This window comes from Armigeres subalbatus, chromosome 3, assembly GCF_024139115.2.
Source record: "Armigeres subalbatus isolate Guangzhou_Male chromosome 3, GZ_Asu_2, whole genome shotgun sequence".
NCBI lineage: Eukaryota > Metazoa > Arthropoda > Insecta > Diptera > Culicidae > Armigeres > Armigeres subalbatus.
The window spans coordinates 269,750,951-269,773,769 of record NC_085141.1 but is presented as its reverse complement, the minus strand read 5'-3'; the positions used below and the strand labels follow the sequence as shown (position 1 = coordinate 269,773,769).

The 22,819-nt window shown below is 39.4% G+C and overlaps 2 protein-coding genes across 2 annotated transcripts in view; both read right to left on the bottom strand.

Annotated features, from left to right (window-relative positions):
• LOC134224202 (tyrosine-protein kinase Shark) overlaps positions 1–1,979 on the bottom strand; it is a 52,986-nt gene extending 51,007 nt beyond the window's left edge. The window contains exon 1 of the mRNA XM_062703494.1: positions 1,115–1,979. Within this exon, the coding sequence (XP_062559478.1) occupies positions 1,115–1,144 (30 nt within the window). The 5' untranslated portion in view covers positions 1,145–1,979. The remainder of the gene's footprint in view (positions 1–1,114) is intronic.
• An 18,492-nt stretch (positions 1,980–20,471) lies between these two features.
• On the bottom strand, positions 20,472–22,341 carry LOC134222456 (uncharacterized). Its single transcript, XM_062701601.1, has 3 exons — positions 22,330–22,341; positions 20,782–21,744; positions 20,472–20,495 (listed from the first exon to the last, which is right to left on the bottom strand). Exons 1-3 carry the CDS (start codon positions 22,339–22,341, stop codon positions 20,472–20,474), a joined length of 999 nt encoding a protein of 332 aa, XP_062557585.1.
• Between the last annotated feature and the right edge of the window lie 478 nt (positions 22,342–22,819).

The following is a 22,819-nucleotide window of genomic DNA, read 5'->3' as shown; positions in this document are numbered from 1 at the left end:
CTATTTCCAGCTTCTTCTACAAGAGATGTACATCCCGAATCAACTTCGGCTCCTAGTTGACGTTGTACTCTACAAATATATATAAAATTTGATATAATTTCTTATCATAATGTTATTCATTTCACTACATATTTATTTATATACAATTACCAAAATAAGAACTTAAAAAGAACGCGGTGCGTATGGTACGGTATGTCCACGCATCCTTCAACCCCTGTAGATTATGATATGTATCATGTTGAAGTGACTACTTGAACACGATACATCTCGAAGAATCATCTCTGCGGCAAACACAACGCAGTGGGCCTGGCCGCTTTGAAGTTTATGTCATACCACTGGTATGCTGTGAGCCTCAATATTGACAAGAAAAATTATTGGGCGTCATCTAACTCAATAGTTTTCCAGGATGCTTTCTTTGTACTGGCTGCGTTTGTGTTCGATTAGATTAGATTAGATTAGATTAGGGAACCAACAGATGTTTGCTTGGGACTAGCACACATCTTCAATGTACAAGTACTGGTGATCTCATTTGTTAGGTCATACTGGCGCCTGCCACGTCAGAATGCAAGTCAATATAGGGAAGGGGGAGGAAATGATGATGCAATCACTCGCCCACTGCAAGCCGAATATACCTCTGCACTTGCCACGAGTTCATGCGGAATTTGTTGGAATTTCTGGGTTAGGTTGGAGAGGCAGAGGTCCGTCTTGGTTAACGAGCTGCCAATGTGATAGATAGGAGAAGGTAACTGATGGAATTTCTAATTGGGTGTAGGAAACGAGCTCTATAATTCATTTCCAATTCTATCAGATTACTGATAGAATACTCAAGTTGAAGGTATAGGAATAATAATGGAAACGGTATGGAAGTCCATTTCCAGTTCTAGCGATTGCTAGAACATGAGAAATAAAGAGAAAGATACAAAGTAGGAGAATGGAACGGACCTGGGATTGAACCCACGACCTCCTGCGTATGAGGCAGAAGCAGTAGCCATATGACTACCAAGCCCGCTTCGGGATTAGCCATATACCCTACGAAGAAAAAAGTATGTTTTTATAAATTCCATTATTACGGTTCTTCAATTCACTCTCTGTATATCATTTGAAAATTATTTACCTTTATTATCACATAATCGCTCATCGGCATTTTAAGGTTCGGTTTTGTTTGCGTTGCGATAAAAAAGTTATTCTCCGTTAGTACCGCTTGATCATATTCCTGCTACTGGTTTAAATCCAATTTTGTTTACAATATGCACATTCCCGTTTTTCGTTTCTTACTCCAAACCACTGTCACCAAACCGCAACTGCCATTCAAAACTTTCCTCTGTATATCCAGCGAATTATTCACGGTCAATGAATATTTAGAATAAGAACACATCTCGTTAAACGACACTTGTATGGCCATAGACAAACACCCATTTCACAGTCCATGACTCATCCTCGTTTTTCGCCAGCTAACACTCATTATCCACATGATGTAACTTCATTCGCTCGTTCATGAACCGTATCCAGACTGTATTGTGTTGCCGCGCTAATCCCATCGTTATCGTCTATCTGAGGGATCCAATTTTCATGCAAATAACCTCCCGTTGATTCGACAGACAACCGACCGAAAGGATTGCACTCTTATTTCACCCACGCAATACACGACGCGATATTGGATACTGACCGAGGTTGTGGTAAATCATTGCTCCATGCTGTCACGTTCCTACCAACCACTGCCATCCGTACAACTTTATGCTCCAGTTGATAACAGATTCGTACTCTTCGTGATTGCCGAAATCAGTGTTATGTACTGCAATCCTTCCCAATGTACGCACAGCACACTCTCCCTAACGAGTAACGACCAATCTCTCAGCTCAGCTGTCTCACAAAGTACATAAAACTCAGCTGCTGGAGTCTAGACTATCTGCATGCGGGATGGATGCTGCTATACCCGATCCCGGTGCACGTTGACTCACAATTCCGTGTTCTGAGTACTGATGGGCGACGTAGTATAGCTCGACCTGCGGATAGTAAAACACTGACTCACTCTTCCCATGAATGGAAGATCCAAAGCATTTCGCCCCGGTATCCGATTGGTAGCTATAGCTCGTGCACTATCGGTTCGTGCAGAATCGTGAGAATCACGCGCGTGATTACGTTTCAGTTCTCAGCCGCGTAGCGAGGGGGCTTAGAACCAAGTTTATCGGCTCTTGTTATACAATTGGCTTGAGATTTCATTGACCCACAATAAACAACTTCAAGAGTAAACAGAAAATTTAATTAATCTCGTTAGTAGTTACATTGCAACCTCGAGACAAAGTTATACCAAAAATCTATAATTTGAGTTTATTTTTGTTAATTCGCTCAACAGTTTGGAAATTTTGTGGAAAGTGTACAAAGGTAGAGCGTTGTGTTTAGAAAAGGATTCTTCAAACCGTTTCAGAAGCGAACAGAGGAATATCAAAACGAATGGATAAGCTCAAAAGAATGTTCGATTCAAATAGACTTTGCTGTATTATGTGCAGTTTTACAAATTTTATACGATGTAAAAAAACAAAAAAAAATATACTAAAAGCTCAACTATCCTTGTTATGCTCCTGGCAATCGACAAACTGAACCGAGCGAACCAGGAAGGTATATAAATGGTCGTATAGAATGTTCGTGAGCGAGCGGCGGCGTGAGAATATGGTTGAGTTCTGGTGGGGCGGCTTTTCCAGCTTGGGATGGCATTCTTTTCCCGGGGGTTGTTTTTGTTTTCCACATCGTAGTCTTCTCATACTTACAATCGCCTGCTGGCTTTGTAAAGGAACTAGCAACAGCAAGGAGGTGCGTGTGAACTTGATGTCCACGCCGATCCCACTGCCTGTACTGTTGCTTGGTAAGAGATGTAGGAAAATGGCGCGGGGTAACATTGGTGGTATGAATCATCACTTGCCCTTTGCTTGGATTATTGTGTCTAGCGCAGCGTTTGTTGGTAGTATCAGCCCAACAGGCAAGTACCTCCGAAGGCTGAAATGGTACATGGGCTACCTGTTACCATAAAGCACTTCTAAGGTTTGACTTATAGTAAACTGCTTAGCAGGGCTTCAAAGAGTGGGGTTTCTTGTGGTAGAGAAAATCAATTTCTGTACCTACTACCAAACGTCAATCATGTAGACACTATAATGGACAGCCGGGTGTTTCCTATCGTTTGATTGGCAAATTTGCATTTGTAAAGAATATGTAAGCTTGTTTCTTTTGCGTGAATTATCTTTATTGTGAAAATATGTACAAAGAAATAGCCTTCATATGAAAAAAAACATAACATTTTATTCAGCCGTTGGTCTTGTAAAATCTTCTTGATACAATAAAAAATCCTATTTTATTGGCACCTTTTAGGATACATAATTTGCAATTATCATCATATGATAGCAATCGGGATAATATGCACCACCAGATAAAATGATCTTTCGAGTTTTATGAGGATGTTTCCATCGCATCTTGCAGATATTTTGCCAAATCGCGATGAATTTGGATTTCGAACTAGAGTATCAAAGGTAAGAAAGTATGACGCGCCTCCATGGAGGCTATGCGCTTTTGTTTGATTAAAAAAAAGATTCCACAAAGGTTCCCCCAGACCTAAGTGATTTTATTGCCGCGACAGCGACAACTAGTCGCCGCGATTCTATCGTTGGGTCGCTGCAGGCAATGTTCTATTTACGCTTCCATACCAACGGCGACAGAATCGCTGTCGCCAAGCGATAGAATCGCGTCACGACTGTCGCGTCGCGTGTGTTTGGGGGACCCTTAAGGCTATCTCGAATGTGGCTATAAGACTTTGCAAGCTTCTGTGTATTGTACCGCGCATAAAAAAAATCTACTTATCCGCTTATTTTTCGTCGCAACGAAAAATATGCTCCAGATAGTCGCCTAATGGGGAAGCCATGGCTGCAGAGTGCAAGCGACGTGCGATGCGACGCGACAATGCAATTTTACAGCCTGTTGATAACGATTGTTATTCTTTTACGTAAGTCGCATCGCTCGTCGCGTTTACTGTGGATTGCCACAAGCAACCTGCAACAAAAAAGCTACTTTGATAATTTTAAAAATTTGCCGCCACCGTTGTAGCGGTGAATGCTTTGATGGCACGTGTTATTTGCACTGCGGATAAATTTTTCAGATCTTGGATTTTTCAGATTATGGATTTTATTCAACTTCGATACTGCCAGACTTTGCGTCCCGCGTCTCAATAATACAATCATCCAGAATCTTGAGGTTTTCTCAGCTTTTTTCTAGAAAGTAAAATAATGAACGCAATAGATCGTGATTCATTTTCAAAGAGCAGAAGCATGGGATGACCGCACAATTCAAAGTTGATACTTAGCGATTGATCATATTAAATAGTTTTAAATAAATTTTAGCGGAATTACACAGTGAGCCAACAAATGGAATGTCAAACTGTAAAAAAAATGCACACCGGAGCCCCATGATTGCGCGCTCCTGTGGCTCAGGCGTGCATTTTTTTGACAGTTTGACATGACATTTAGAAAATTTAATAAAGCAATTTTGATGTTTCATTTCTGATACTGTTCATGGATTCTGCCAGACTTTACGTCCCACGCTATGTTTAAAGGCAACTATTATGCAAAGTGAATGCACCTCGGAAGTTAAGCCGTTAGATCGTAGTATTTGACCTCTAGTTTAAGGATCTGTGTCGATTGGAATATCTCATCGGTGAAAATTTGACTTTTTTACCATTTAAGGTGATATTTTTAACCTAAAATATATTCTGATTTTTTTAATTTTTTTTATGCAAGTTATATAAAGTCCAAGCACCCCTTTTTTCTGATGCTTCATGAAAAAATTTCATATAAAAACAGTTTTCATATACTGGAAATACTATTGAAACCGAAATTTCATTTTTCGATAGCAAATTCTTGTGTGACTACATATCTCAAACGTGTCTATTAAAAAAACAGCAACCCTGCACCGTCCACTTATTACCATGGAAACAGAATTTAACGCTGGACAGGTCAAGAAAGATGCTCGATTATATTTCAATGAATTATTGGCAGTGGCTGATTTGCTACCCGCCGCTTTCACATCTAGGCGCTATCGTATATGCGCAAATAGCCGGCAAGAGTTAACCGCCAGAAATTTGTATGGTGAAAGACATCTAATGCGGGTTTTCTCAAAATTAGGAACTTTTCATAAAAAACTATTTGGTACCGGTTATGACAGATGGTGTCCGCTACTACGCCTACCAAATATTTTTTCGATAATGGTGCTTAATTTTGAGAAATCGAACCTTAGATGCCTTTCGCCATACTGATTTCAGAAAGTTAACTCCTTGTGTGCCGCTGTAAGCACGCTCAAAGCAGGCGATTCATTGTGTTCATAATCATCTTCTGGAAGGAGGAGACTATGACACAATTCTAGACAAAACCCATCCTCCAGTGCTACAATTGCTGGTGGGATAGGTCAACCGAATTTTCGACCCTGCAGCAAAAAAAAAACATCAAGACAAATCAGAAGTCTGGATATCAGAGGTCAACGCAACCCGTCACGCTTAACTTGGTCGTCATTGTCGAAGTCTTTTAGCTAAATGGGGTGTTTTGAAAGGAAAATAATACATTGGTTACTATAAGGTATTAGTGAGTCTACCACAGGTTGTTGACGGTGGTAGCCTATAACAATGGTCACATAATGTGGACGTCCATTAAGGTTCAAATCAAGTTTGAAATGAAGAACATAAATACTACTTTGAATTAGTTCGTAGTTGTGATTTTTTGTAGATTTGAAATGCTAAAAAGTGATATTATGTTCTTAAATTTAGTAATACTTCTTCTTATTGGCATTACATCAATCACTGCAGTGTGACATATAGTTATGATACAATATGCACATCAACCGTAATAGCCAACCAGAGGGCCCTGCCAACAGAGAAGCACCGTCAGCAGAACCCCTGGACTTCGATCCCAATCAGCCGTTGTCACCCAGAAAGTAATAATGCACCATCAGCAGAATTCCCCACCGGTCGATCACCGATGTTCCAAATAGGCAGGCATAGGAAATGTTAAGTTAGCAATAATAAGTTATAAAAGGTAGTGAAAGACAGTGAATTGGGCAGTTCATAGTTAGTAAGCAGTGAATTCAGATGTAATTAGTGTAAAGTTTCATTAATAAATTATTTTTTTATGATTCCGTAACACTTGTTACTATAATTGGCGCAGCCGGATAGGCCAGTGAAAAAGTGATCTTAGTGAAAAAACAGTGGAATAAATTGGACTAATAAACCAATTTGAAGTGGTACCCGTTTTTCAACATCCTCAACTGAAGGCGTAGCCGTTGACGTGATTAGAGGACCCCCCGCCACTAGGACACGCGGAGCACCGCCAACGTTTTTCATCGAGCCACCACGACTAAAAACCGTAAGTAAAACCCTTTATTCATTTTAAAGTGAAAAGTGTTACTTGCGTCTGTGATTAATTTTATCGCAGCGAAACGAATTTGCGAGTTCTAAGAGAACGCAAGTTCAAAAACCCAGTGAAATTTAAACCGTGTGTGCACAAGCGAGGCTAGTGAAATCAGAGACAACATTAGTTGAACTTCATTCACATTAACAGCTCTTGTTGCATAATCGTATAGGTCAGGTACGTTGAGTCGCGCAGCGAACCGTATCGCATGCCAAAATTCATCGCAAAGAAAATTTGTGCTGAACTTTTCAGATTCTTCTGAGGACGAGTTTAATACATCCTCACCTGATATGGAAGAAATCTCTAACAAGCTCGCTCAAATGATGACTGCTATTGTCAGTCTTCAAGAGAGACAAATTCAATTAGAACAGAATTCAACTGCAGCCGCCAGCAGTAATTCACAAACCGAAAACACAGGCGATGTTCCAATCGGGGATTTCTTCAAAATTCCCGATCCCATTAAATCTCTTCAGCCTTTCGAAGGCAACAGAAAACAACTGGCCGCGTGGCTTACCACGGCAGAAAATACTTTAAATCTATTCAAGAATAAAGTTGCACCGGAATTATACACAATGTATGTGACGGCTGTAACAAATAAGATAAGTGGGAAAGCAAAAGACATCCTATGTCTTGCAGGCAATCCACAAGATTTCGATAACATTAAGGAAATTTTAATTCATGCTCTTGGTGATCGCCAAGAATTATCTACGTATAAATGCCAGTTGTGGCAGAATAAAATGGATCAAAATATGAGCATTCATAGATATTACCACCGTACAAAAGAGATAGTACAGAATATTAAAACTTTATCAAAACAAAACACAAAGTATCGTGATAATTGGGATGCAATAAATACTTTTATTGATGAGGACGGATTAGCCGCTTTTATTTCTGGATTGCGTGGAAACTATTTCGGTCACGCTCAAGCAGCAAGGCCTAAAGATATTGAGGATGCATACGCATTCTTGTGCAAATTTAAGAGTCAAGAAATCAACGCCAGTAATATGGAAGACATTTCAAAAGCTAAAAATTCAAACGGTAGTAAATTATTTACGAGTAGTAGCAGTAAAAATCAGGATCCAAAACCCATGCAGCATACCAAATTTAAACCAAACTTTTCGCACAAACCAAACTTTGTTTCAGGTAATAACAGCAAAGACTCCATAGAACCGATGGAAACTGACTCATCGCTTCAAAGCAGATTAACTTATAATAAAAAGCTCATTAACAATAACGAGGTAGCTAGTGAAAATGAACTTTCCGCATCAGAAGACTCATCTGATGATGATGAGGAAAAAGAGGTAAATTTTTGTCAGGCCAATCGAGTAATCCGAATAAAATGAGGAACTTCTTACCATATTTGAAATTGAACGGCTTCAAGTTTTTAATTGACACGGGCGCTAACAAAAATCTCATTCGCCCGGGATTACTTAAGAATACTGTAGAAACCAAACCCGTTACAATTAAAAATATCTCTGGTTCTCATATTATTAACAAAAAAGGATATTTTAACTTCTTCGGAAGAAACTTTCCACCACAAAAATTTTACGAAATCTCTTTTCATAATTACTTTGAAGGTCTTATTGGATCTGAGTTTCTTTCAAGAACCAAAGCTGTCATAAACTACGAAAAAGAAATTGTTAAAGTTAATGGCATCGAAATACCATTTAAAAAATATTACCCTGCTAGGAAAACATACAACCACATTGTTACCCTTTCAACTACAAACGATGGAGACTGGTACGTCCCGAAATTCTCAAAATTAACAAATAAACTCACAATATTACCCGGTCTTTATAACTCTAGGCATTTTAAATCTACAATCCTTGTTCAAAGCAATAGCAAAACCCCACCAAAAGACATTCCTAAATTCTCTTTAAAAGTTAATAATTTCGAGACTATCTCCCCAATCCCTGTTAAAATTCATAAGAGTCTAGAAGAATCAGATATACAACAATTAATTCGTACAGATCATTTATCCAATTTTGAAAAATCCAAATTGTTCGATGTTATTTTGGAACACCAGGATACATTATTAAAAACTGGTGAAAAACTCACAGCAACTACTGCAGTGAAACATAATATTGTAACAAAAGATAGCCAACCAATCTATACAAAGACGTATAGATATCCTCAACACTATAAGAAAGACGTAGACGAGCAAATTCAAGAAATGCTCGAATGCGGAATAATTAGAAACTCACTGAGCCCATATTCTTCTCCCGTTTGGGTAGTCCCAAAAAAATCGGACGCCTCTGGAAAGAAAAAGGTTAGAGTAGTTATCGATTACCGGAAACTTAATGACAAAACGGTAGACGATAAGTATCCTATCCCTCAGATAGAAGAAATTCTCGACAGTCTTGGCAAGTCTGTGTACTTTACGACTTTGGATTTAAAGTCAGGCTTTCACCAAATCGAGATGAACAAAAGGACATAGAGAAAACAGCATTTTCAACAGGACAAGGGCACTACGAATTCACACGTATGCCTTTTGGCTTGAAGAACGCGCCCGCCACTTTCCAGCGAGCGATGAATAGCATATTGGCTGATTACATTGGTATTATATGCTTCGTTTATCTGGATGATATCATCATCATTGGATATAACTTAGAAAATCACCTTGAAAATGTTTCAAAGGTTTTAAAACGTCTAGCGGATTTCAATCTTAAAATCCAGTTAGACAAGTGTGAGTTCTTGCGAACCGAAACAGAATTTTTAGGTCATGTAATCACTCCCAATGGCATTAAGGCAAACCCCGATAAGATACAAAAAATTCTAGAATGGCAATTACCAACTACATCAAAGCAGATTAAACAATTTCTAGGACTTACTGGATATTATAGAAGGTTCATTAAAGACTATTCTAAAATTACTAAACCCTTCACGAAGTATTTGAAAAAAGATGTAGACATAAACATAAATGATAAAGATTACAAAGAATCTTTTGAAAAATTGAAAACCATCATATCTTCGGATCAGGTTCTTGCCTATCCTGATTATAACCTTCCTTTTATTTTGACCACGGATGCGAGCAACTATGCTCTGGGCGCGGTTTTATCACAAAAACAGGGTACACAAACCGCCATTCTGGCACCTGAAAATCTATTCCAGATATACAATACCAATAAACATAAATTTGAAGGACAAAGTTCGCCAGAGATCGTAGCTATAGCAACAGCCCTTTATAATAATTCAGTTCACTCAGCTACTTCTTTTAAACCCAACGAAATTGTGTTTAATCAACGTAATAATATTGATCCAGAACAGATTGCTGAGGAAGCAAAAGATTTATACGCGAAGGTCACCAACCAATTGATAAAATCAGCAAAGACAATGACGAAACATAACCCAGAAAGAGAAGACTCCCCAAACCTTGCCGAGAACACAGACATTTTCATAAAGAAAACCACAAGAAAAAAGTTAGACCCCAGATTCACAGAAACTAAATGCCTAAAGAACAATGAACATTCTGTTGCAATCAAGAGAAATGTGAAAAGAAATAAAAATAAACTTAAGCGAATTAGGAACAGAAACTAACATATTTTTCTCTATTTTCAGATAAAAACGTCGAATACCCAACAATACCATCAACACATTAACACCGTTTTCTACTTTCAGCTTGAAACCATACTGAATAAAATTACTAATAAATTCATTTTTTTTGTATAATTGCAGCTCCCATACGAAGGACGAAAACAAAAAAAAACATTTTAATATGATAAAAAATAGATTTAATAACTGCCCAATAGGAATGATTAGGCTTCTATTTTTACATATAATCTTAATAGTCGTAATTTTTCAAATTAATTGCCAGGAGATAGAAATTGCAAACCTAAATTCAAATCCAATTTTAACTTTGAGAATCAAATCATGTAAAATTCAAACAGGAAATGTCTATATTATTCATCCTATAAACACTACAAATTTAGAACTTACAATCAATTCTTTGACAAATTTAGCGTATAAAAAGATTAATAATCATTTATCTGAAATTGTTAAACTCAAAATTAAACTCTTATATTCCAATTTCATTCAAATACAACCACGAAAACGTTTAGCTAGGAGCCTGAACCTTATCGGAACGACTTGGAAATGGATCAGTGGAAGCCCGGACGCCGAAGACCTTCACATCATCAACACAACCCTGAACAACTTAATCGAAAGCAACAACCAACAATATAAAGTCAACGAACAGATTGGTAAAAGATTGGAGTCATTAACCAGAGCAGTCAATAAGGTAATTGAAAGCAAACATGAAAACCAGATCATACTAAATGAAATAGAAACCATCACCACCATTATTAATATTGACCTGATCAACAAGATACTAGAAGAAATTCAGGACGCAATATTGTGGACTAAAATATCAGTTGCCAACAGCAAAATTCTCACAACCCAAGAGATACACACAATACGAGTATTATTGGAGGATCAAGGAGTTTACACAGATCTGCCAGACGAAGCACTAAACTTAGTGCAACCCAAAATTGCCGTTAACCACGAAACCCTACTGTACATCTTACGTGTACCAAAACTGGAGAGAAGAATCAGCAATACTTCAAATCCATCCGCTGAATAATAACAATTCAATGATTAGGAAATATCCAACACACCTGATTAAAAGCAGTCATGGACTATTCACAACCACCAAACCTGATGAATTCATTCAACGTAGTAGTTACATCAGTAAGTACTCAGATCAATGTATATCGAGTTTGATATTGGGAAAGAAGAGCTATTGTACTACCAGACGAGAGAATAGTACAGAAGCACAACTAATAACCGACAACCAATTATTAGTTACCAATGCGAAATCAGAGTTACTAAAAACCGATTGTGGTCCCGATAATCGCATCCTAGAGGGAAACTTTTTAATAACATTTTACAATTGTACAGTAACTATCAGAAACCAGCAGTTTTCATCAATCAGCCGAATCGTTCAACCGTCCATCATTCAAGGGGCTATGTACAATCTGATAATACACCACCAATTAGAGGAGGACGACATAAATTATCTCAACAATAAAACTATAACCAACAGGAAAATGATTAATCACGTTTACTTGAAGCAGTTTACAAATCAACTTTGGCATTGGAGTTTATTTGGAGGGTTAACACTCTCAACCATTATAACCATAACATTAGCTGTGTTTGCTCTACTCTATTACAGACAAACTGTTCGTTACTTCATTTCTAAGCTAACCAAAAGAGACCCCAAATCTTCATCGCAGAATCCCATTGAAGACGCGTGAGGCCACGCTTTTTCACCCCCGGAGGAGTTATGATACAATATGCACATCAACCGTAATAGCCAACCAGAGGGCCCTGCCAACAGAGAAGCACCGTCAGCAGAACCCCTGGACTTCGATCCCAATCAGCCGTTGTCACCCAGAAAGTAATAATGCACCATCAGCAGAATTCCCCACCGGTCGATCACCGATGTTCCAAATAGGCAGGCATAGGAAATGTTAAGTTAGCAATAATAAGTTATAAAAGGTAGTGAAAGACAGTGAATTGGGCAGTTCATAGTTAGTAAGCAGTGAATTCAGATGTAATTAGTGTAAAGTTTCATTAATAAATTATTTTTTTATGATTCCGTAACACTTGTTACTATAATTATATGCCGCTTCGCAGTTTAGTGTTCATTTTATTAATACTTCCACAGTTTTTAACTGCGAGGTTTCTAAGCCAAGTTTCCATTTTCGCATTCGTATACCATGAGTCTACGATGATACTTTATGCCCATCAGGGAAGTCGAGAGGATTTCCTAGACCAGACCGGGAATCGAAACCAGCCACATTTCAGAATAGTCTTTCTTGGAGGCAATGAATCTTGCCGCACAGCTAGAGAAGGCTCCAGATCTATTCATAATAAACCTTAAAAACATTTAAGACTGGCAGTAATTTTAGTGTAACTTCTACTATTTTCATCATATGAAAAATGTTTTTATATGAAAATGTTTCTCAAAGCATCAGGAAAAAAATGTGGTGCTTGGATTTTATATAACTTGCAGAAGAAAAAAAAATCAGAATATATTTTTAGGTTAAAAATATCACCTTGAATGGTAAAAAAGTCAAATTTTCACCGATGAAATATTTCAATCGACACAGATCCTTAAACTAGAGGTCAAAAACTATGATCTAACGGCTTAACATCCGGGGTGCATTCACTTTGCATAATAGTTGCCTTTAAACATAGCGTGCGTCCCACGTTCTTTAATACAATAATCTAGAATCTTTTGGTTTTCTCAGCTTCTTTCTAAAATATTGAGCGCAATAGATGTGTTCCATTTTCAAAGAGCAGAAGCATGAGATGACCGCACAATTCAATGTTGATACTTCGTAATTGACTGTTCTATTTCATTTTTTTTCACTAATTTTATTTGCTGATTATCTAATACATGCATTCATCTATTAGGCTAGGTGTTCCGTGTTTTCTTAACACTATCATCCTAATTTGCTATGATACATTTTAAGTTATTATTAGTACATTTTAATTGCCTCTGGCAGTTACGATTTTTACTCTGGTTGAATTGAACCATGTAGGAATTACAATGTTTTCAACTTAAACTAAACTTAACCTAATTTATACTAAGGGTACAAGGAGCGAATCGTTGCAATATAAGATTGCAACGATTTTTTGCTAAAATTTGAAATTATTTTATTGGACATTTTTTGCAATGTCTCAATCTTAGAAATTCAATGAAGTTCATTGGTACTATACCACGGAGGCAACTTCAGAATCATTTTCAAAGTTCTGTTTTGAATCCTCTGAAGTACCTTCTTTCTGGTATTGCAGCAACTAGTCCATATTGGCACTGCATACAACATGGCTGGTCTAAAAATTTGTTCTTAAGACAAAAGTTTGATTTTTTGTTTATCTAGGGGGAATGACGGCTTTGGCAGGTTTTGTTCTATTATTGACAGGGGGTTTTTTATGACTGACTAGGCTCAAATTTGGCCTGAACATTCTTTGCATATCAAAGAATATTGTGGCCAAATTTCATAAAATTCGGTCGACAAAAACCCCCCTGCCAATAATAGAACAAAACCAGCCAAAGCCGTCTTCCCCCCTACTATAAATGACACGAAGGCTTCGTCCTTTGGTGGAAAGGCCCGTGGCATCTTCAAACAAAGATTTTTGACATTTGGTAAGACAGAAGTGAAAATGTTATACAATACGGGCCCGAGTATGCTGCCTTGGGGAACACCAGCTCTTTCGAATTCTAATAGTTTACCTGCAGTGAGTGATCTGATAAATAATTTTGGATCAGTTTAATAATGTATAGAGGAAAATTAAAATTCATCACTTTTGCAATCAAATTTGCATGCCAAACACTGTCAAATTCTTTCTGTATATCATGAAGAGCAACTCCTGTCGAATATCCTTCAGATTTTTTGAGTTGAATTAAATTCGTAACCCTTACTAACTTGATAACTAGAAGCCTCAACTGGATTTTTGTCCGGCTTTAAATTGGAACAACTTTGGCGTTTTTCCATCTGGAAAGTATGCCAATTGGAAAAAATTGTTAAATAAATTAACCAAAAAGCCGAAGATTTTTTAAATAAATTAACCAAAAAGCCAGCCGAAGCAACGAGTTCGCGGTCTCCATCCAGCACGCACTGTTGAATGCATTCCGCACATCGAGTGTTATTACTGCGCAGTAACGTATACCACGCTGCTTGCTTTCGATGGCGACCTTTGCAGTGTCAACCACCGATTTAATGGCATCCAGGAAAGACCATCCTCTACGAAAGCCGAATTGCTCGCTCGATAATCCTCCTACCTCCTCCACGTACGGCGACAGCCTGTTCAGGATCAACCTCTCCAGTAGCTTACCTACCGTGTCTATTAGGCAGATTGAATTGTACGCTAAGGGGTCTCCTGGTGGCTTACCAGGTTTCGGTAACAGGAAGACACGCTGTCTCTTCCATACATCCGGGAATGTCTGCTCGTCCAGACACCTCTGCATGGCTAACTTGAACATGTTCGGATTAGTCATTATGGCTGTCTTCAACACCATGTTCAGGATCCCGTCCGGACCAGGTGCTTTACTCGGGTAGTGAGACTTTGCCACCGTCATTAGCTCCGTCATTAGCTTCGTCATTTGCTCCTTCCCCGCCGTGGTGCGGAAATAGTGCTTCGATTATCGTCTTCAGCCTCGTTGGACATCATCGCTCGAGAGGTGCCAATGCTCCTCTTGTTTTGGCCATCACCACCCTATAGGCGTCTCCCCATGGGTTTGAGTTGGCGCTCTGGCACAATCTGTCGAAGCAGGCTTTCTTACTTTCTTTGATGGCCTTGTTTAGAGCTAGTCTCGCCGCTTCGAATTGCTCGATACGTTCCTCCCTCACGAGCGTGTGTTTTGCGTTTTTCTTCTAGCCCGGGGGCAGGCTGCTCGAAAGGATGCAATATTCTCGCTCCACCAGTATACCTGTGGTCGACATTTCCGCGGTCGTGCCTTCCTCGGTATGGTAGCATCGCACGCTCGTGACAGAACCGCAGTCAGTTCATCCTCGTCAAACTTTTCATGTTTTCCTCCAGGCGCAAAGCTTCACTGAAGGTTCTTCTGTCGAAGTGGGTGATCTTCCACGCTCTGGTTGTAGGAGGAGTGGCTCCCCGACTTCCTCTCTTTGGTGATGTCTGTATGTGTGTGTATGTGTATAATGTGTACAAATTTTGCAGACCCCTTTCTTTGGAACTTAGCATTATACGATTTACTCGCAACAAGTTGTATTCGACAGGGAATACGGTCCCATTACTTGCTATTGAAAATTGGCCCGATCGGACGTTACATTTCGGAATTATTGAAAAATCATTGTTTTTTCCCAAGACCTAGAAAAAATTTCAATATCGAAAAAAAAAACAGTAATTGTGGCAAGGCATATTAATTAATGCAAAAACATGCAAAATGATAGAAAATATGCGATCGGGGATCGCTTATCCCCGCTGACAATTTCTTTGGAATTTAACAATAAATGTGGACCTATTAGTTTCTAAACTTGAATAAAGCTCTAAATACTGAACTATTGTACAACTGAAATTTTTGCTTCTCCGTACTTCTCTCAAATGATTTGAGACATAAAGGAACCGAATTCTGCAAAACCCAACGGACAAAAGTTTTAAAACTTTCCAGCGATCATTTTGATGTATGCAGGCTTTGGCAGGTTTTGTTCTATTATTGTCAGTGGGGTTTTTTATGACTGATTATGCTCAAATTTGGCCTAAACATGCTTTGCATATCAAAGAATATTGTGGCCAAATTTCATAAAATTTGGTCAACAAAAACCCCCATGCCAATAATAGAACAAAACCTTCCAAAGCCGTCTTTTCCCCTAATAAAATGTATATGTAACCAACAATGTAACCGAAGGAAAGTTTTTTTTACTTCAACCAAGTTTTCCAAATTCCATACAAAAATTAACATTTTGGGAGAGCAGCCAACAGCATATTTTCTCGTGGCGCACGGCAAGGAAGGAGCGATGTGAGCGATCAATTTTGTATCTAGCGTGGCACTAGAAAATAACGCATCTAGATATGCAAACACGAATTCACCAAATATGTATATAAATTGAAATCAAATGAAGGAAAGTAGACAAATAAGACAAATAAGCCCATTGAGACAAATAGGACAAGACAAATAAGACCAATAAAATATTCCTCTAAGAAATCCTTCCGATAGTTCTCCAAGAATTCCTCCGGATAATCCTCCAGTAGTTGATCCAAATATACCTCCAGGAATTCGTGCATTTATTCATCCAGGAACCCTTCCGGATATTCCACCAGGAATTCATCCGGATATTCCTCCAAGATTTCCCCCGGCCGTTTCTCCAGGAATTGGTTCATCCTCCGGATATTCCTCCAGAAACTATTCCGGATGTTCCTAAGGAAAATCGTCCGGAATTTCTCCGGATATTCCTCCAGTAATTCCTTCGGATTTTTCTCAAAGAATTTCTCCGGAAATTCCTCCAGCATTTCTTCTGATTATTCCACCGGGAATTCCTCCTAACATTACTTCGGAATTTTTTTTCCGGGTTATCGTATGGATATTCCTCCAGAAATTTCTCTGAATATTCCTCCAGGAATTCGTCCAGATATTCCTCCAGTAGTTCCTCCGAACATACCTGCAGGAATCCTCCAGATATTCATCCAGGAATTATTCCGGATATTTCTAAGGGAAATCGTCCGGAATTTCTCCGGATATTCCTTCGGATATTTCTCAAGGAATTTCTCCGGATATTCCTTCGGATTTTGTTTTTCAAGGAATTTCGCCGGAAATTCCTCCAGCATTTCTTTCGATTATTCCACAAGGAATTGCTCCATACATTACTTCGGAAATTCGTTCGGGATATCGTATGGATATTCCTCCAGAAATTCTTCTGGATATTTTTCTAGGAATTCCTCTGGATACTTCTCCAGGAATTTCTCCAGATATTCCTCCAAGAGTTCTTCTGAATATTCCACTAGGAATTCTTCCAAACATTACATCGGAGATAATAGAGTAATTTCTATAATGTCACGAGGTGGTCAAAAACGATCCTTATTATAGAATATTCATCCAGGAATTCGTCCCTACATTGCTTTAGTTATTTCTCCGGATATTCCTCCTGACATGGTTTGAATCCAAAGGAGAATGAGAAAATTTTTTACTTGTCATTTGTCATAAGACGAGTTTGTACAATCCCATTGAATTCCACCACTTAACTAATTAAGTGGTGGAATTCAATGGGATTGTACAAACTCGTCTTATGACAAGTGAAGACATTCCACTAAAAAGCTCAAAATAATTTTCTTAAAAATTACTTATTATGTTTGTATACACTCTCGATAGGTAGCATACCGTGAGAGACGTTTTTCGGTAGATGTTACGATAATGAACTGTGTAAAGGGTTTCCTTTTCTTGTAATGAAGAAACACTAGTTTTCGTTTTCTCTAGCCAAATCACTTCCTTTATTTCTTCTGCAACAGCTTATTCACAACCGTCCAACTTTATCGTTCGTGTCCATCCCCCCCGTCGCGCTGTCAAGGTACATGTCGTTTTCAGGTATCTCCTCTTGCCGTATTTCGTTGTATCGGTTCATAGGGTAAATCCCTACATCCCCCCTAAAACATCTTGATCTAATACGGCACATAACTGCGGAACCAAGATGGTTCTTGCCGCCTTCGCTTACCACCCACGTCGTGGGTGACATCCGTGTTCACGGAACTAGTCGTATTCGTTGAATAGGGCTTTTCAGGGCTCTCAGAAAACAGAGCTGTTTCAGGTGTATTACCGTTTTTGTTGTACTTATCTGTTTCGTATGGAATCTTCTTCAGGTGAGAAGTATTTCTCCTGTATTCCTTCCCGGATACGGTAGATTTTATTGTGGTATCGGAACCAGTTTTTGTAAGCACAACAAATTCCTCGTTCATAAATTCGGTGCAAAGTTTGTTGTCTTTTCTAAATCTCTTCGATAGAACCCGGTCTCCAACCGACACCTCACTTTTTTTAGCTTGTCTACGATTGTCACTGTACTCCTTCCCCTTTTCCTTAACAATAGCATCGCGATCCCTCAATTCTTCATCATCACGACTAAGCATTAAATTGGGTAGCTTAGTTCGAATTTTCCTTCCCAATAGTAATTCTGCTGGCGAACGCCCAGTTGTCGAGTGTGAAGCAGCTCGATAAGTAAGCAGAAACTTTTGGAGCTCCCTGCGCCAATCTTGACCTAATTCCTGTGCGATCTGTAATCGCCTCAATATGGTTCTGTTCTGCCGTTCTACTTCCCATTCATTTGCGGCCAGTAAGGAATTGTATTGATTAATAGAATTCCATAGTCTTTACAAAATTGGAGAACACTTCGCATTCCTCGCTTAGTTGAGGTGCATTATCAGCAGTTAACGTAACTGGTACCCCAAAGCGACTGAAAATCGTCATTAATTCGGCGATGGTATCCTCGGCAGTGATAGTGGTCATTTCACATACTTCATAGTATCTACTGTAATAATCGACCACAACCAGTAAGTACTGTCCCTCCGGCAATGGGCCTAAGAAGTCAATTGCCAAATCCTCCCAAGGCCTCGCAGGTAAGCTTCGCCGACTCATTGGTTCTGGGGCGTCTGGAGCAGACGTGAGCATACACCCCCTGCATCGTTTAACGTATGAATCAACATCAAGATCTAGCTTTGGCCACCACACAGATGATCGAAGATGGCTTTTCATCATACGAGAACCTGGATGTCCTTCATGAGCGAGAAGCAGCACTTGATCTCTCAATGATTTGGGTACAATTATTCGATCCCCTCTCATCAGTACATTTCCAACGCGGCATAATTCTCTTCCAATGATACGATATTCAATGGGCAGTTCAAATAAACGACCACTACTTAGAACTTCGAAGATATGCAATATTTCTTCATCTTTCTCGGATGTTCGGTCGATTTCTTCCCACCGTATAGCTGCAGTTGAAGCTGCAGCATGCCCGACTTCGTTTACGAAAAGTTCCTCTGCAACATCAAAGGGTACTGGTCTCAATGTCGATAGCCTTGAAAGTGCATCCACTATATTCTGCTCTCCCGATATGTGCTTAACCTTATACTGGAACCCTTGCAGTCGAAGAACCCATCTTTCAACGCGCGCACAAGGTTTCGAACGAGGGTTAAACAAATACGTCAGCGCCTTACAATCTGTTATCAGATCAAATGGTTTTCCCAGAAGGTACATTTGGAACCTTTCGACGCTCCAGACTAACGCCAACGCCTCTTTCTCCGTTTGGCAATACCTTCTCTCCGTCTCGGTCAACGATTTTGATGCGAAACAAATCACGCGATTTTCTCCCTGCTGGTTCGTTTGGATAAGAGCCGCTCCCAGCGCAGTAGGACTTGCATCGGCAATCACCGACGTGGAATCGCTGCAGTTGAAGTATCCTAAATTATTCTCTTTTGTCATAGCTTGTTTTATTATGTCGAATGCGTGTTGCTGCTCCTGATTCCATACAAATTTTGATGATTGAAGCAAGAGTTTCCGAAGTGGTTCGTCTGCTGCTGCTAGGTTTGGAATAAATTTATTCATGTAATTTGCCAAGCCTAAAAAACTTTTGATTTCGGAAACGTTTTCAGGCCGGCGAAAAGACAACAGCGCTTCCACTTTGGATGGAGAAGGTCGTAATCCTTTTTGACTGATAATGTGACCTAGGAACTGCAGCTCTGCTACCCTGATTATGCATTTCTGAAGATTAAGCACCACGCCACGTGCATGAAGACGATCGAAAACTTTCGTTAGACGAGCATCGTGTTCTTCTACATTTTGTCCTTCTACGTATATATCGTCTAAGTAGCAAACCGTTCCTTCGCAACCAGACAAAATCTCGTCCATGACTTTTTGGAAGATCTCGGGGGCAGAGACTAGTCCGAAGGGAAGTCGTTTAAAACGAAAAAGTCCACGGTTCGTAATAAACGTTGTGATATCGCGAGATTCTGGGGCAAGCTCAGTCTGAAGGAATGCATCACGAATATCAAGCTTACTACGAACTTTTCCTTTTCCGATTCGAGCCAATATTTCATCGACAATAGGCATTGGGAATCTTTCTCTGATCACTGCCTCGTTGACTCTCCTCAAGTCCAAGCACACACGAGGTTCACCGTTGGCTTTTCCCACGACCACAAGAGGTGACACCCACGTGGTAGGACCGGTTTTAACCTGTAATATTGAAATTAGAATGTTCCGTCAATTTTGTATAAGTATGCAATTAAATATCATTTATTTCTCATGTAATCAACATTTGTACTCATAAATTACAAATCGGACCGTTACTTTAAATTATGATTCATCACCTCAATTATGTCTTGAGCAAGTAAGATGTCCAACTTTTTATTAACGGCAGCCTCATATGGTATAGGGACGCGTCGAACCGGCTGAAATACTGGCTTAAATGATGGATCCATGTGTATGTGCACTTGCACATCCTTGATTTTCGAATGGTCGTTCATGTTGTTCCACCTGATTTACATCGATTCCTATTTTCAGGATACCAAGTTCCTTTGCTGTGGCATCTCCTAGCAGACAGCGTTGGCCGCCTTCTACCACGTAAAATGTCGTCATTATTGACCGTGAACCTATCGCTATCTCTGTTTCGAAGGTCCCTATGATTATCAGTGGAATGCTACTTCCATATCCTTTGATGATCTGTTTCGATCCTTTCTGCATGTTGGCAACTTTAACCTGTCGTTGTTTTAGAAAAGTCCAGGCCTCCGCGTGTATCACATTGATGTCAGAACCTGAGTCCACCAGTAACTCAAGAGTAACTCCACCAATTTTACATTCAATGACATTTGACTCATTACCTCCGTAAAAACAATAGTATACCTTCGAGTCATTTGATTGTGTCGGAGCTTTATGTTCCAACGGGTTCTGAATTTGTTGGTGAGCCTCGGTTCTTTCGACCAGATGAACCTTCTTGGCCTTTATTACATCCGATGCGGAAGTGGATGCATAAGTACGTGTGCGACATACAGCTTCAAAATGTCCTACTTTCTTACACCGTCGACAAATTTGATCGCGAGCCTTGCACATTTCAGATGATCCAACATGGCCCTGCGTCCCACAACGGTAACAGGAGAATGATTTTACGTTGGGTTTCAAAGAACTGTAATAAGAACGGCTTCGTTCTGTATACGGCGTCCGATTCTTGACTATTCGTTCCGTCTTAACTTGAAATACTTTCTCTGTTGTGTCCGTTGAATTTAACGATCCAATATCCTTAATCTGCTGCTCGACTCCTTCCATCATTGCACCCATTTCCACAATTTCTGACAACGATCTATCATTTTGTAGGATTCGACGTCGAAGTTCATCTGAAAGGCATCCTTCAACGATGGTGTCGATTACGAATAATTCCGTGAGAACATCTTTTACTTCCGACGAGTACTTCTCGAATCCGCAATCAGAGAGTTGCTGCCTGATGCGCATTACAAAGTGCGAAAACCGTTCATTCTTCTCCTGTTTTATTTTCCGCAATCGGCAGCGCTCTAGTATATATTGGCGTCCCGGCTCGAAGTATGCATCCAGCTTCTCTACAGCCACGTCGTACCAGTTTTCCTTTGTCGATACCAACGGAATCTTGTTATTATCTGGCAAGTTCTCATATACTCGCTGTAATTGTTTTCCGCCCAGATGCAACAATTTAGCCCGCATTTTACGTTGATCCGACACGTCGTAAGCGTCGAAGTAAATCTCCAATGCTGACTTCCAAGCCTTCCATTCCTTTGCTAATTGATTTTTATCAATCTCCTCGCATCGGAACGCCGGAAGCGCCCGCGATTCATCAATCTAAGAAATAGAAAGAAATTACGAAATGTTTTTAATCGTTCAGTTTAAGCATAACAAAACTTCCTCATGACATATTTCAATATTTTATTTAGAAATATTTCATCCCCATTTCAATGACACGTGCCTCGAAGCAAATATAAGTATACGTATATGGGAATCATAACCTCATTTTTTCTATATCAAATAATTTTCCGCCTAAACGGGCAACCTCCGTTTTTTTTCGCACCTCCTCGGAGGCTTTTTTTAATATATATCTCCTCAGAGAACTCCATTTTATTTAATTTTTTTTTTTAGCTTTCTCGAAAGCTCTCTTTTGCCCCTCAATTCCTCAGAATTGGCAAGCGCATTAGTTTAATTTCTCAAAATCAAACCTATCTTCTATTTTCAAATATTTCGATTTGTATTTTTTTTTTGTACTTGCAACTGGACCGCATTTTTCTTTTAATAAATCCACCCAACAGCATCATTTTTTTTTTCACGTTCGCCCTCATTTACGAAAAACGCTCATACCTAGCAAACATCACGACAAGCCATCGAACATCTTCTTTAAAATTATTTGTTTCTTCCTTTTTTTATTTTACTCACGATTTTCTCCATCCTCGTCGCCAGATGTAAAGGGTTTCCTTTTCTTGTAATGAAGAAACACTAGTTTTCGTTTTCTCTAGCCAAATCACTTCCTTTATTTCTTCTGCAACAGCTTATTCACAACCGTCCAACTTTATCGTTCGTGTCCATCCCCCCCGTCGCGCTGTCAAGGTACATGTCGTTTTCAGGTATCTCCTCTTGCCGTATTTCGTTGTATCGGTTCATAGGGTAAATCCCTACAAACTGATTCGGGGGGCTACAACCCGTGATAAATTTCTTTTAAAAAGCCCCAATTGCGGGGGGCACCGGTTCTGATGATGCATTTCAACTTATTTTACACAGCTGTGTGAAAAAAAATATGGCCACCAACATAAAATGAGCGAGAACAAAGCGTTTTATAAAACCCCATCGGTGGGGGCCGCCTATCCGAATCAGGTTTTTTCAACTTGTATACAAGTGCGATAGTTTTGTTTTCATAACTTGTTATGAT